Source organism: Hylaeus volcanicus, chromosome 3 (genome assembly GCF_026283585.1).
Source record: "Hylaeus volcanicus isolate JK05 chromosome 3, UHH_iyHylVolc1.0_haploid, whole genome shotgun sequence".
NCBI lineage: Eukaryota > Metazoa > Arthropoda > Insecta > Hymenoptera > Colletidae > Hylaeus > Hylaeus volcanicus.
In genome coordinates, this window is record NC_071978.1 from 366,214 (window position 1) to 381,124 (window position 14,911).

At 38.3% G+C, this 14,911-nt stretch overlaps 2 protein-coding genes across 11 annotated transcripts; one reads left to right on the forward strand and one right to left on the reverse strand.

Moving 5' to 3' along the window:
- The first annotated feature begins 364 nt into the window (after positions 1–364).
- LOC128874467 (cAMP-dependent protein kinase type I regulatory subunit) lies at positions 365–8,838 on the forward strand. 6 transcript variants are annotated; one of them, XM_054119285.1, is made up of 7 exons: positions 2,654–2,773; positions 3,411–3,712; positions 5,259–5,545; positions 6,630–6,939; positions 7,250–7,516; positions 7,604–7,807; positions 7,890–8,838. In XM_054119285.1, the coding sequence occupies exons 3-7, from the start codon at positions 5,534–5,536 to the stop codon at positions 8,060–8,062; spliced, it is 966 nt and encodes a 321-aa protein (XP_053975260.1). In that variant the 5' UTR covers positions 2,654–2,773; positions 3,411–3,712; positions 5,259–5,533; the 3' UTR covers positions 8,063–8,838. The 6 variants fall into 6 exon arrangements, with proteins under 6 accessions (XP_053975257.1, XP_053975260.1, XP_053975261.1 ...); XM_054119286.1 differs by having other exon boundaries at positions 2,670–2,750; XM_054119284.1 differs by lacking the exon at positions 2,654–2,773 and having other exon boundaries at positions 2,869–3,820.
- Positions 8,839–9,474: 636 nt separating this feature from the next.
- LOC128874465 (leukocyte receptor cluster member 8 homolog) lies at positions 9,475–14,602 on the reverse strand. Of its 5 annotated transcripts, none has more exons than XM_054119274.1 (7): positions 14,466–14,602; positions 14,245–14,383; positions 13,406–13,824; positions 12,168–13,321; positions 11,750–12,083; positions 11,456–11,663; positions 9,475–10,949 (listed from the first exon to the last, which is right to left on the reverse strand). In XM_054119274.1, the coding sequence occupies exons 2-7, from the start codon at positions 14,310–14,312 to the stop codon at positions 10,787–10,789; spliced, it is 2,346 nt and encodes a 781-aa protein (XP_053975249.1). In that variant the 5' UTR covers positions 14,313–14,383; positions 14,466–14,602; the 3' UTR covers positions 9,475–10,786. The 5 variants fall into 5 exon arrangements, with proteins under 5 accessions (XP_053975249.1, XP_053975251.1, XP_053975250.1 ...); XM_054119276.1 differs by having other exon boundaries at positions 14,469–14,583; XM_054119275.1 differs by having other exon boundaries at positions 14,245–14,380; positions 14,466–14,573.
- Between the last annotated feature and the right edge of the window lie 309 nt (positions 14,603–14,911).

A 14,911-nucleotide genomic window follows, 5' to 3' on the forward strand; every position in this document is an offset into this window, starting at 1 on the left:
TGTTATTTCTGCGTCTGTTAATATTCGAATAATACGATTGAAAAATGAAATCTTTTTTTCATATTTGTATGATAGAAAAAATAATTGAATACGTAATTATGCATCTTGCAAAACTAACAAAATCAAATCACGCCTAGTTACTTTATGGATCGTAAATTAACAAAATATTGATTTTGAGGTTATGTTCTAACGCTCTATATACAAATTATTCGTGCTCTATAGTTTTTTGAAAAATTTCAAATTTAGACATTGTTGATAATGAAACCCTAAGGTTAAAAACAAGCATTAATGTTTATTAACATATGCCTGATTTTCATGTTGCATTTCCTAACTGCTCGCATAATAGCAATACATAGTCCCTAAGAAAGTACGTTTCGTTTCTCGTTCGATAGTTTCGTCCTCAAATAAAGCGAGAAGAATAGTTGTATTTACTTTCGTATTTATGTTTCTAATTAATTAAAATAACAAAATATTAAAATAAGAAGAAGTTTTCTTTTCATTTCGAGAGTATATGCGTAGAAATCGGTGACGTTATATTTTATCGAATTATAGTGACGAACAGCACGTCCTTCGGCTGGACAACGTCTAATTAACAATGAACAATAAGTGTCGAATGAGGTATGCCGATATTGTTTACATCAAAACATCGAGCTGTCAATGGGGAAACGTATTTTCGATGTTTGAGCCGAGAACGCGTTCGTTGAGAAAGTATTCGCTTTAAAGTGACAACTTATGTATCAATATGGCGGCGAATCTTGAGGAAGAGCAAAGTTTGAGAGAGTGCGAGGAATACGTGCAGAGACACAATATTCAACAAGTTTTGAAAGACTGTATAGTGCAACTGTGCGTGGGTCGTCCTGAAAATCCCATATCTTTCTTGAGAGAACATTTCCAGAAACTGGAACGGGTACGTATTCAATTGCATTTTTCGTAAATAACCTTAGATTTATATTCCTTTGCCTAGTTTTTCTCTGGTTGCAAATTACGAAACTATCCAGTTATTCCATAAGTAATATTTTTTGTGAACTATTTAACAAAGTAACTGGACATGACGTATATTCAACCACTTAGTATACATATTAATGTTAATAGAGGTTTCCTTTCAATATCGTATAAAAATTTGACAAGTATATTGTGCTTCTTAAGTTGTACTGCTTATAGATGCATAATTACTCCTTGTATATGTTCTTGTATTTTGTTTTCATAAAGGAATATTTGCATATTTAACATTGACTAATTTCTGTATCGTAAAGAGAAGTCAGTTTCAGAATGAATTGTTAGTTGTATCGTATCAGGTGTTTTATGTAGCTTTCGATGTTACAAGAAAGAAGAATTTGATTAAGGATCTATACTGTCAAAGATGAATCATATACTTTTGGATAAACAAGGGACAACACACAATGCCAAGCGTTATCTTAAGCGTTTGCTTAAGATAAAGAGAGTAGAACTTTATAAAAGAAGATGAGATTTATATTTTAAATGTGTACTTGGAAAAGTCTTATTACTTCTGGACAGACTTATGAGGTTTACAACAAAACCTCTGTTGCTATTTCCTATACTCTAAATATTTAATAAAGTAGATTTTAATCTACTTATTTCTTCCTCTGTGTTGTAGCTTAAGTGGTTTTCTAGCAAAGGATATTCGAAGCTTAACACACTCCGTATATGTATTTATTCTTCGTGAGGCCAATTTATTTTTCTTAAACCGCGGCCAAAGTTAATTCGGGAAAAATATTTCGTTTGGAACGCGTGCACGATTGTTGTTAACATTGTAACAAATATTCGACACAAAGTATTTTTAACGTGACAAACAATTGTTCGAAAGATTTGTGTCGCGTTCAGTCTAAAATAAAATCGATTATGAAATAAACACGACGTTCTGGTCGATTCGAACCATTAATTATTCTCTGAACTGGATAGAGATTTTCTTATGATCACTGCATCTCTCGGCTGAAAGTACCGAGTAATTTATTTTCCTTCGAGCTCTACAACATTGTCCTTGACTAGATTCTCGCATTTTCGAAAACAACAACACACACACACACACACACACAGAGACAGAGAGAGAGAGGGAGAGAGAGAGGGAGAGAGAGAGAGAGAGAGAGAGAGAGAGAGAGAGAGAGAGAGAGAGAGAGAGAGAGAGAGAGAGAGAGAGAGAGAGAGAGAGAGAGAGAGAGAGAGAGAGAGAGAGAGAGAGAGAGAGAGAGAGAGAGAGAGAGAGAGAGAGAGAGAGAGATCGGTGTTCCCTTTCTTACTATCCAGGATCGAATATTGGCACGAATTCTCAGAATAAACTAGTCTGATATCCAGAAAAAATCATTGAAAACATTTGCTTCTTATGTTGATGTAAGATATAGGAATAGTAGAGAGCCTCATGTAATATCAATTTTTGTAGAAATTTCTGGTTAAATATCACGATTTTATTTTATAATTTGGCCTATTATTTATTTTGTAAATTGTACAATTCTTAGCGAGGCGCGCGAACCAAGACATACGGAAGTGTTAAATCTCACGATATCAGGGGCACAACGGCATCAGAAAGTCCCATCGTTGTACACACGCACGCAAAGGGAGTCAGTCGGTATGCCGCGGTATATAGGGGCAGCTCTAAATATAGAATATGCTCGAAATATAACGAGGCGCGCAACCTTAGCCAACAGTCACGAAAGCAGTGAGTGTGTAAACGCGTCGTCCTCGAAAAATGTGCGAAGCGCGCTGCGACGAAACGTTTTGAACGGAGAACGCCGGAAGTACGTTGCGCTGTCCTGTCCCGGTTCGTTTTCTGTCAACCCATTAGTTCGACAGCTTTGCAGAGTTGGACAAAATACGTATATTCAAATGAAAACAATACTGTTTTTTCATCTAACTTGAAACATAACTTTATTCTACAATTAAATTTCTTATTTTTATCTAACGAATAAGGGATCGATAGTTGTTCAAGCTGTTAGAGAAGAATTTTTCCCATTTCTGCAGCATTGACGAACAATTTTTTGGGCCAGTCTGGGTATTTACCAGAGTTAGACAGTGGCTATTTTCCCATTTAATAATAATCACGATTGTCAAGTTAATCGGTAATCATAAATTACGTCTGCACCGTGCAAGCACGAGTTCCATTGTAAAACAGTTTCCATCGTAAAATTTCACCTTTTTTTCAAGGTTGCTTTGCTACAGTATTTTATCGCGCATACGTTTCTTTTGAATATAGTAAACAAGGTGGTTAAATGAATGAATAAATCAGTAGACGTGAACTACATTTGTAATCTGCAGTGGTAAATCAGTAATAGTTGCTTTCAACGCGATTCAGAATAAGGACGTCTCTCAAGCCAGAACGTTAATTACGATAACCGATTACTCGGTAACGACGATCGCGAATTACGTTTTGTCCAACACTGGTATTTACCGTCTGGCAGCAAGCAGTGTCGACCTCGCGCGCCGCGAAAGATCGTTGTCGCGTTAATCGAATTTGGCGAGGCCTTAGAAAATTCCGAAGCGCCGTGAACGAACGTCGCGATCAGAAACGATCGTCTCCCACGCCTGGTGGAGTTACTTTCGCTGGTGAAACGGACGTGTCGATCGGGAAAAGGACATTTTCGGTGGTACCAGTTACGCGTGTGCGTGCAACCAGTGCCGACGGAGGAAATACGTTCTCCACGCGTTAAATCGTCGCCCCAAGTGCCGAATATCGAATATATCTCGACGAATAATGAGCGAGGTACGATCGTGAATTCGGATCATGTTCGAAGCTCACGCGTACACATTCGGACATGCTACAGGGTGTCCAAAAAAGGACAATTGCGTCCTGTGATATCAACGATAGAGCGTAAGGAAAATGATATTATTTCCAGAACGTTCGTAGACGAAATTCATTTTCGACTTGGAGCGTCGAAATAAATTTCTATTTACGTTTATGATTCATTTCATTCAGACAAGTCATTTCTTTACTGGATTTTGAGACACCCTGTACATTTCTATGATTTGTTGGTCCTATAGAATGGCTAAACTCAATCTTGAATGAGTATTCGAGGCTCACGTTTCACTAATTCTTACTGTTGCATTGCTTTTGTTGAAAGACACCACTGTGCATGAAGAAGATAATATTCTAATCGCTGTTTTTTATGTCATTCGAGGATGATGAAGTAGTTTGACGTTTCGGTGTGATCTGTTCTCTCTAAATGAAACGATACTACTCTTTACCACGTGCTTGGACCATTGACCGACTAATCTTGACACTGTTCGTCTCTTCTTTTAATTCGATGCAGTTGTTAACGTAGTCCGGACGTTCGCCAGTAGGACCATTTTAATGTTTTCCTAACTATGAAAAGGACCTTTCTAATTCAGTATTCTTTAATTTGTAATCGATGCTGGATCAACGTAATTATATCGTTGAAACACGATTACATTAATATATTACTGGCGCGGTCGTGAATAAGTAATGCTGATGAGTTTACGAAGGCATTGCTTTAACAAGTCTCAAAACTATTGGTTGCTTGAGCACTTGGCTGTACGATAGTAGTGATCGATACCAAATCGGATTCAAAGTAGTCGAACATGGCTTATCTTTCGATCGTGGTGTCTCTCGCGACATCTCTGTTATTGCAATTTTTATTAAATTTGTTTTAATAGTCCATTTTATTAAATGAATGTTTGAAGTCGTGTTGTACGAACGATACGTTGTATGTTTTTACACAGTGTGCTACACATTTACAAGACAGCGCTCATCCGTGTAAACACCAAGTGACCTATGCCATTATTTACTCACCTTCTACATCTTTGCTCATCGTTCATGAACCGTGTAATATTTTAAGGCTATCATTTTACAGTAACCAATCGACTATTTGAATGACAGAACGAGACGATGTGTTTATCGATGCTTGTAAGCTCGTTGAAATAATTTTTTTATTCGTGTATCTTTGGGTGTGAGATTAGTCGTGTAGGCAAGCGGCGGTCGACTATGGATCCGAGGATCGTTACTTTTCGTTTAGACTTGTATCTATAGTGGAAACTAGGTCAAGAACCTAAAAGATATAATAGCAAAGTGACGATTAAATATTTCTACTTAAACTAACGTTACAAATGATTGAATATAAAGGCACAGAATTAATTTCAACGCCTAATACTTCATCGCTGTCGAATAGACATGACATACGCATAAAACATTACTACGTAAAAGTGACAAGTTGAACTTGAAGTGCCTGGATAATCGGTAGAGTAGGCGTTATTTCAAGTGGTACTGTCGCTAAGACTCCCTTTATATTTAGAAAATTTAGAAGGGCATATGATCTGATTAATGGATGGGCACGGATAGACCTGCGCATGTCTAAACAAAATTGACTTTATAAAGACGCTGTACCATTCTCACGCGTCTCTCGAAGCTGTCGCGTTCGTTCTTGTTCGAATCGAGTAAATAAAACAGGAAAAAAAGAAAGAAGAAAGAAACGAAATCAAATACTCGCGGTCTTAAAAACGGTACCGATCTTACCTGACGGATCGAAGTTAGTATTACAAAACGACTAGGAGGACACCAGCGTCCGTCATGGTGCAACAGGCAAGTAAACCAAAATATACGTGGATGACGTTAAATTCCATAATCAATATTCGCGTGTGACAGTGACAATGTACACATTTACTTCATATTTTCGCTCGTGTTGCACTCACCGTAGTATGGAATGACAGAAAGTATTTTAGAAAAGTAAGAAAAAAACGACAATCGACGTCATCAATTTCGATAGGTTTGAGGATATTGGAAGGGGTATGTCACCGAGTTTCCTGTTATTATAACAATTGTATGCTCTCCCTTTTTTCCTACGAGTTACAAATTAGAATAGAGTGTGGATTTGATGTGTTTTCTCGAGAGGAAACGATTGTTTTCTTGAACACAAATCGATCAATTGCCAACATCCGCATAGCTTTGCTTCACTCCTCCCTCCGACATCGATGCATCGTTTCAAGTGTCGTTGATTGGCTTCAATGGCTCTATTAATCATATCCTGGTGAATAGCATGAAATTCGTGTTAGGTCCTGGCTTGTCAGTTGTCGGGGTGATAACACGACTCGGAACGTTTGTTCGTACGAACCTTAATATTTAACAAATCAGCGTGTGAAAGTTTAAACATTTCGCACCGTGTAAGTGTCGAATGGAAGGCGTTCCGCAAGAGCGCGCATTGGCACAGTCGTCAAGACGACGCTCTACTCTTGTTACGAAGGTCAAGGGTACGCATCCTGTTTACCCGTTATATTCTTTTCCTACGCGTTTTCTATATCAATTATTTTGATCTTTACGCACTGTCCCCGGGGCTCGGTAAATCATTGCGCAAAACTATAGAATAGGGAATAAATTAAAAGAATGAATTAATTAGAAAGATGGTTACTAAGAAATTGATCAAATTTTGTTCCTCCAAAATAAATTGTTCGATATAAGGTCTTTCTTCCTTGACACGATAAGCGTGTTTACGCTAATTGTACGTAATTTAGAAATCGTTATCAGACAATACTCGATGTTCGTTTGTCGGTGGCCAACCTTCTCCAACACACTTCAAAGTCATTGAAATAGATAAGGTTATTGGTGTTGCGATATATTAGCCAGTAATGTTCGTTATGTTGAATTGAACTTGGCGTTTTCGTAATTTCAGGAGCAGGCTCACGATGTCAAACAACAAATCGCGACCAGTCCAGAGGACACCGAGGACATACCTGCGGGCCAACAGGGTCCTCAAGTTCCAAGGCGCAGAGGTGGCATTTCCGCGGAGCCGGTCTCCGAAGAGGATGCGACCAGTTACGTTAAAAAAGTCGTGCCTAAGGACTACAAAACGATGGCTGCCCTGAGCAAGGCCATCGCTAAGAACGTTCTTTTCGCTCATCTAGACGAGAACGAACGCTCAGACATATTCGACGCGATGTTCCCGGTCACGTTCCTACCTGGAGAAGCGATCATTCGCCAAGGTGTCTATTTTAGAACTTACACTTATATACATATTCCATCTCTATACTCCACTTTATTACACCGTGATCCGTTTTTAGAAACGATCAAAACTATCCATATAACGTATGAAAATTAACTGATTTCAACGCACACAGAGTGTATACATACATACATACATTATACATATGCATGGAGCAGGACATTTAATCATTTTATCGTTGGACATAAAGGTTAAATGGTTTTCGGAAGGGTTGCTCAAGTGTCCTGTTTCCACTCTACATAATAGAGTTAGCTAGACGAGATTCAATTTAACTGGATGTCCCATTAAAGGTGACGAGGGTGACAATTTCTACGTAATCGATCAAGGGGAGGTTGAAATATTCGTGAACGGCGAATTGGCCACGACGATCGGGGAAGGTGGAAGTTTTGGCGAGCTTGCTTTGATCTACGGAACTCTGCGTGCAGCTACCGTACGAGCAAAAACTGACGTTAAATTGTGGGGTATCGACAGAGACTCTTATCGTAGAATCCTCATGGGTTCCACCATAAGGAAACGAAAGATGTACGAGGAATTCCTCTCTAGAGTTTCGATTTTAGGTGAGTTGGGAAGGCCTGAAAACATTGGATAAATATACACAAGCGGTTATTTGGTTATTTCACTTATTATCTTTGTTCTATTTTTAGAGTCTTTGGATAAGTGGGAACGACTTACGGTAGCAGATGCTTTAGAACCAGTGGCATTTGACGATGGTGAAACGATAGTCCGACAAGGCGAACCTGGTGAAGATTTTTATATAATTGTCGAGGGCACTGCTGTAGTTCTCCAACAACGTTCAGAAAATGAAGAACCAGCGGAAGTTGGTCGCTTAGGACCATCTGATTATTTTGGTAAATTTCTTTTTTACTCAACGAATGCGTTTGTACTTGTTAGTAATACTTTCAAATAACATATAATGTTGTTTGATTGCAGGTGAGATCGCGTTGCTGTTAGATAGGCCAAGAGCTGCAACTGTCGTGGCACGGGGCCCCTTAAAATGTGTAAAACTCGATAGGGCAAGGTTTGAGAGAGTTCTAGGTCCCTGCGCGGATATTCTGAAACGCAACATCACACAGTACAACAGTTTCGTGTCTCTCTCCGTATAAATTGCTGTTCAAACGATCGTTATCAATCACAAAGATTTCTTTTTATGACAACTGCGTTTCACTGTATTGTTAACATTTTTTTATTTGAGTAATATGTAAGTAATAACTGTATTACGTCAGCCAAAAATATGCGCGCTAAGAATTATTATATGGCGACTGCCTTTCAACCTTATATGGCGTCGTCTCTGCACATTTGAAATTTTGTTTAAATATCATCTTTAGTCGAAATTTCTAGTCACTCTCATCGATGACGGAGTGCTGTCGAATTTAGCGAAAATTTGTAATTCGTCTCTCTAAAAGCTAAGGTAACTTGTCACGTTGTTCTCGAATTATTCGTGCGGAATTCAAGACGTCTCTGGCAGCATATGTAATTCTGATTACACAAATTTAAATAACTTAGAAACGCCGCGATAACAAACTTTTTACGCACTTTGTAACTCGCAACACGACGCTGTACAACATAATCTTTTCGTCTCTTTTACGCGAACGTTTCCTGAGATTATTAAGAAATATGCGAGAATCCTAAAAACGGTTGGATTTATAAAATTCGATTGTAAGTATTCGGAATTCAGAATTCTCAGCCACCATTATTGTTATTCAGTATCTCATTTTTATTATTTATTGTATGAAATTTTATTAATACGAATTTCATTGTTCTGTAAGAATGTTTGGAATAAGTACGGTCATGTGCATTTCATGATGTAGCGATTAATTTATATACATATACGTGTATGGTTTAGGAAAAAATATAAACGGAAAAGTATATTAAACCTGAATATTTGTATAACATTGAATTTAATTAGTAGGAGTTCCGATGTAACGCCGCACAATTTTATCGAGGATCTGTGCACAAAGAATGAATCAAATAAATGAAACAAAAACCCTTTGAAGCTTGTATCAAGCAGTATCGAATATGATTATATAATATTAATAAAAGAACATTGTGTTGCTTGATACAATTTTGTGAATTTTGGACTAGCAATTTAACGAATACTGCACTACAATTTTTAACTCGAACACATGTATATGTGAATACAACAACCCCTATATATTTAGTAATTATCCAGTATTCAAAAGAGCTAGCATCATGACATACACCAACACCTGTCCAATTGTCAATTAATACTTACAGATTCCAGGCCCGCGTACCAAATTATAATTCTTATCGGTACGTATGTATTTATTAGTTAATATCGATACCGTTCAGCCGTAATAGAGACACGACTCGAGAACAGACTGGGCACCGCTATGGAAATAACGATTTTTCTTTATCAGGGGTACTGCTTTACTAAATATCAAAGACACGAAATTTAATTACAACGTAATAAATAAATACTATAAAGTTTTTTTATTTTATAATCGAGATTCCCTGTAAATTTATTAGATACCAGTGTAACGCATTAAAAATAATATAACATTCAAAAATTAAATAATTTATTATGCACAACACCTATGTTCGAATGCGGTCGTACAATGAATTGTCTTTTCTTCCTTCAGTAATGACCTTGTACCCCTGTACTTGGTGCATAGAGATAAAATTCTCAATAATCGAGAATCGATAACGTACTACCGAAGGGAAAAAAATATTGTCCCGCGGTAAACACTTAAAAAGATAAAAATAAATCACTCATCACACGCGAATAGCATTTGATGCCAATAAACCAGTCCCATTGAATGTTCCAACTGTCGATTTTCTAACACGTGTAACGTCGAATACTTCCACGGAGTCGATGCCTTGTATCGTTTTAACAATAAAGGCACAAACTCGCTGGCCTCCATCTTGGATTTCTTCGTATTCTTCTCTATCGCCTTGGCAATGAGTGTGCCAGTTTCCTTTCAAACCCGCAACGTCCCATTGAGAAGCCCTCGAATATCATGTCTAGCGCGTCATGTTCTTCTGCTACGTGCCTGCTCAACCAACTCCAAGTACTCTTCGCGTTCAAACAAGGGGCGACGACCATTGCATTTTCCTTCAACGCGTGACTACGATAGTAAATCCATGGGCACGGAAGTTCTCCTTCGAAGTAGCGATAAAGTAGTCTCGTTCGGCGAAAAGATCGGCAATTGGTTAAAAGATTCCAGTTCCATGTTGTGGACAAGTGTTTAAAAAGACGCTTACGATCACCAGATACGGGCATAAAAACACGTAACGATACATTAACGAAGAGAGGGACTTAGCTGTTATCGAAGAATTCAAAGTTCCACCAAACAAGAATTTTTTTGAAGAGGATTTATCGCTTCCTTTTTTTTTATTTTTTGTTTTTGAAATTTCTTTTCGATTCAATACGAGCCTCGGTTTCATACCGAGTGTTGCTGAGGTAGTTGTGGATGACCGAAACAATCACCCTATTCTTTGTACACTTTTTGCTAGCCCATGAGAAATTCTTCGCTGGCGGTTATGTATACAAACATTTGGGCTGAGATTGAGATATATGTACAAATTAATGTAGGGAGAATTTTCATTTACAAGTTGTTGCTCGACTAATTCGGGTCGATCAACGAAGAACAATGATTTCAAGAGGATAGTAAGAAGAATCATCGTAATAGGGCAACGTGTATCATGATATATGCACATGCATATGCGTATGTATGTATCAGTCACATACGCATATTATACTGGGAAACATATGCATATACACACACGGGCAAGGCTTGTGCATAGAGTGTGCACGACAATGGCTTTGTTATGCATCTTCCACGAAAAAAGGGGAGTGTCATGTTGCTTTACCAAGCACCTAGAGAACCACTGCTTGTCTTGCAGTCGATAAGATGTTGTTCAGGATCAGCATAAACCAATCCCAATTCATTGACAAATTCATAAAACTTGTCCAAAGATTCAAAGGCCAATTCTGCTACGACGAAATCAACCGCCAAATTTTGTCGGTAGCTAAACAGTAGAAGAAATGTATCATTAGACAATTGTGCGTGAATTGCGTGTACATAAAAATAAAAATAATTATAGTATGCACAAATAATAATTAAATGTAAAACTAGTAATTTTCAGCTACGATATCCTGTAACAGAAATCTATGCATGATTATAATTGTTAAAAAAAATTATTCACAATCTTCCACTTCCACCGCATAACGATATACACCTGTCCGATAACACTCTAGGAAAACTAACAAATTTCCAATAACAAACAGTCGTAACAAAGGTAATTTTATATATGTTGTTTTTGATGAGTGTATGAAAAAATATGTAAACTGTTTTTAAAAATATTAGCGATATTCGTGACTTTATGATAATGGATAAATGAAACTGATGAAATTTATGAAGCACGATCTGTGAAGAAGATAGTTTTCGCATTAATGCTTGTAAAATTACGTCAGACGTAGGTTGAAAAACTCCTAATAAATGTAAGTGGCGAATAACAAAGGTTCTAGTACATACGACTTTATCATGCACTTCAATGCATTCTTGCGTTCTCTTGCAGCGAACCAGTCCATCAGGAAAGCCGCCATTCTTGGAGCAGATGTGTACAATTTGAAAAAGGCATGGAAATTACCCAACCACCATGCAGAACGTACTTTCAATGCGTGCTTTATGCACTCATCGTTCTTGTCCTCCTTGGACAATGCTGCTAAAATAGTTGTTAAATCTGTAACAAAAATATTAATAATTCTTGTTTGCTATTCATTTGCGCTCTTACATTGAACAGTGTATGTTTTCATTCGGATTAGTTACCTTGAGTATTTTTTGTAAAAATATAATACAATATCCGGTATGCGATGAATTCACACCGATTTTCTCCACCAACATCTTGATACAGCATCCTCAACTGTGTCTGACACTGATTGAACTCTTCGTGATCACCTTTTTCTAAAGCTACGCGGGCGTGTGTTTCATATACATGGACTGTAAATGCATCTCTTATACCTTGGACGGTAAGGTCTTGACGAATAGATTTAAGTTGATCACAAGCATATCTATAGTCTTGTTCAGCCACCCAGCGCTTCTTGACATGTGCCAAAGAATTTTGGAGTACACTTACCGGTCGTACAGCGGAGGGAGCTGGAGCCTGCGAGCACAAGGTACAATAGTGTGTTTTTAATATTATTCGTTTTAGTAATTTACAGTAAACAAACAAATAAACAAATCTTACAGACGTCAGACGCAAGTAAGGCTTCTCTATGTCCTTGCATATCCCAACAATGTGAAGTCCAGTGAAATCAAAGTCACCAGAGGAATCATCTTTAACACCATTGCTGACCGTCCTAGAAATACTGTCGTTAAATCTTGCAGCGCGTTGCTGCAATTTCTCCTTGGACCCTAGCTCCTCAGTGTTGCCTGTAGCTAAACCAAACTCTGAATAGAAATGTGATTTCATCTGTTTAGTCTTCTTCGTTTTCTTCCCGCTGTGATTTTGTTTGTTTTTAGTAGACTTTTTGGTTTTTAACGACTTATAATCATGCTCCCGATCACTAACGTTGGACGAAGACGACGTACTACGCCTGTACTTTCGGGATGGTGGACTACGTGTATTCGAACGCGACCTTGACTTCGATCTCGACCTCGACCGCGACTTCGACCTTGATCTTGATCTAGTTCTTGACCTCGACCTCGACCGTTTGTGATTCACAGAGAGGCGCGCGCCAAGCCGAGCCCCGAGAGAAGTAGAGAGACCTGGCTTGCGCAAGCCTCCCTGTGCATTCATTAGCGGATTCGCCAAATTATTTAACTTTAACGCTGGTTTTTGAGGCTTTATCGTCATAGTCATACGTTCGCTGTGAATGCTAGGCAGAGGCTCTTGGTCCCAGTCCTTCACCCAAAGCGAGCCATCGTTCGCAGCACGTGTAATTTTTCCTTTCAATATAATCTCAACTTGATCCTTGTCGACCGCTGTTTTACACTTTTCGTAACATCTGTTTACGTAGTTCTTCAAGCTATCGGGCCAATCTCCAACTGGACTGGCAGTTGTCATGACAGAGGAAGTACCTACCGCTGGGCTACCAGCACTAGGAGTTGTATTAGCAGTTGTAGTAACAGGTGTAGTAGGAGTGGGAGTTTCCTCGGTCGGTGGAGGAGGAGCTGCTACTTCACGCTGCGCGGGGGGTAAGGGTGGTAATTCGGTCTTCAAATTGGGACCAGGTACGAAATTCGTTGTTGGACTATTCGCCTGAAAGCTATTGTTGAATTGAGCCGCTAAGTTTTTGTTCCGCTTACGTTTTTTCTTTGCAGCTCCACTATTGCCAGACGGAGTAAACGCCAAGCCGTTTTTCTTGTTTTGCGCATTGAAACGAATTTGATTATTATATTCTGAAAGCAAAAATATATTTGTACATACGACAGAAATTAAACATTCTCCTCTGTTTAAAGCAGTAGTGAATTTACAAAACTTACGCGACACATCCCCGTGCATTCCATTCCAATTACCATATGGAAACGAGTTGTACACATATCCTGGATGGGACTGCATCAGTGGTTGTATTTGATTATTGTGCTGTTGTAAGATCTGCATCGACGGTGGTGGCCCAGGTGGTAAAGGGGGAAGGTCGGCATCGTCATCCAATGACATTGGTGTTCCAGGTACAGGTGGTTGTTGATGAAGCTGTTTTCCTTGACTGTTGCCCTGCTGCTGCTGCTGCTGCTGCTGCTGTTGTTGTTGTTGCTGCTGCTGCTGTTGCTGCTGTTGTTGTTGCTGTTGCTGTAGTATCTGCTGTGGAGTAAAAGGTTGTCCATACCCTGGCATCATTGCATGATAATAATTAAATATTTGCCCTTGATGAGGTACACCTTGATACCCAGGTCCATACAATTGTCTGGAAAAAGAATGCAAACAGTTATAGCAAACAAAATTATTTTTGAGATTTAAAACATTTTCTTTTTTCGAAACGTGTGTTTAAATATTTGAAGATACTTATATTGTACATGTTACTCTAAAATTAGGTCAGTGCATTATTTTTTTGGACGCATAGATATAGTTTGTTGCATCGACTATATTGTACACCTCATTTCATGTTGCGTTTTACGTTTAAATAACCTATATCAGGTAAGCAATTGTGAAATTGAAAGTAAATACAGAAATCACGTCGAAACGAAAGGATATTTGAATGTCGCATAGACGTACCTATTTGCGTCGTTCTGATACAACTCCATTATTCTTTTGTTCGGAGTGACTCATTACAATACGTTATGCAACGCGTCAATGCTACGATGAATATTTAAAAAATAGAAATTACCCCGAGTATGGAGGAAACATGTTGTGGATACTGTTTGGCGAAGGATATTGCCATGCCATGTTCGCCATTGAGCCTACTCCAAGTTGTGGCTGTTGCTGAAATGGCTGCTGTTTCTTCTGCGACGCTGTTGCCTCGCCTTCTGACATACCGAAGAAAAAATCAGAATTGCTTAAGCTATTTTACACTTAACGTTTCACTGCCGTAAACGCGTTTTGCATTACCACGGTTTAAGGCCAAGCAGAAGGCTTTTATTAAAACATTTCACGAATAAAATCGCACTTTATCGAACCGTAACGCGACAAACGTAACGATCGAACAGGTTCGCTAAGTTAAAATGGCGCTGATGCGTCATATCGCTTTCCGTTGCTAGACGGCAGCACCTTGCAGCACCCTCCTGAAAAATTACGATTCTGAAAATAATATTCGAGTGTAAATATTGAAAATATCAGCTATAGGTATAAGTAGTTCTGTGAGAGGAAAGATTTATGAAATTTTCTTCTGAGAATTTTCTATATTTTATGGCTTGTTTACGCTAGGAACGTATTTTCAGATTTTCTAGTTGTCCATCAAAATAAATATTGTAAGGTGCACTTAATTTTCAGGAATTTTTTTAATGGAAAGTTTAACTTTTAATGAAATTTGATTATTAAATACGAAATGTAAAGAC

Excerpts from the sequence above, each read along its gene's own strand:
- LOC128874467 (XM_054119282.1), top strand. The coding sequence starts at position 743 with ATGGCGGCGAATCTTGAGGAAGAGCAAAGTTTGAGAGAGTGCGAGGAA. Across the intron at positions 6,940-7,249 it reads AGAAGCGATCATTCGCCAAG|GTGACGAGGGTGACAATTTC; the intron begins GTGTCTATTTTA and ends GTCCCATTAAAG. Across the intron at positions 7,517-7,603 it reads CTCTAGAGTTTCGATTTTAG|AGTCTTTGGATAAGTGGGAA; the intron begins GTGAGTTGGGAA and ends TTCTATTTTTAG.
- LOC128874465 (XM_054119273.1), bottom strand. The coding sequence starts at position 14,390 with ATGTCAGAAGGCGAGGCAACAGCGTCGCAGAAGAAACAGCAGCCATTT. Across the intron at positions 12,084-12,167 it reads CTTACTTGCGTCTGACGTCT|GCTCCAGCTCCCTCCGCTGT; the intron begins GTAAGATTTGTT and ends TTGTGCTCGCAG. Across the intron at positions 10,950-11,455 it reads TTGAAGTGCATGATAAAGTC|CTACCGACAAAATTTGGCGG; the intron begins GTATGTACTAGA and ends TCTACTGTTTAG.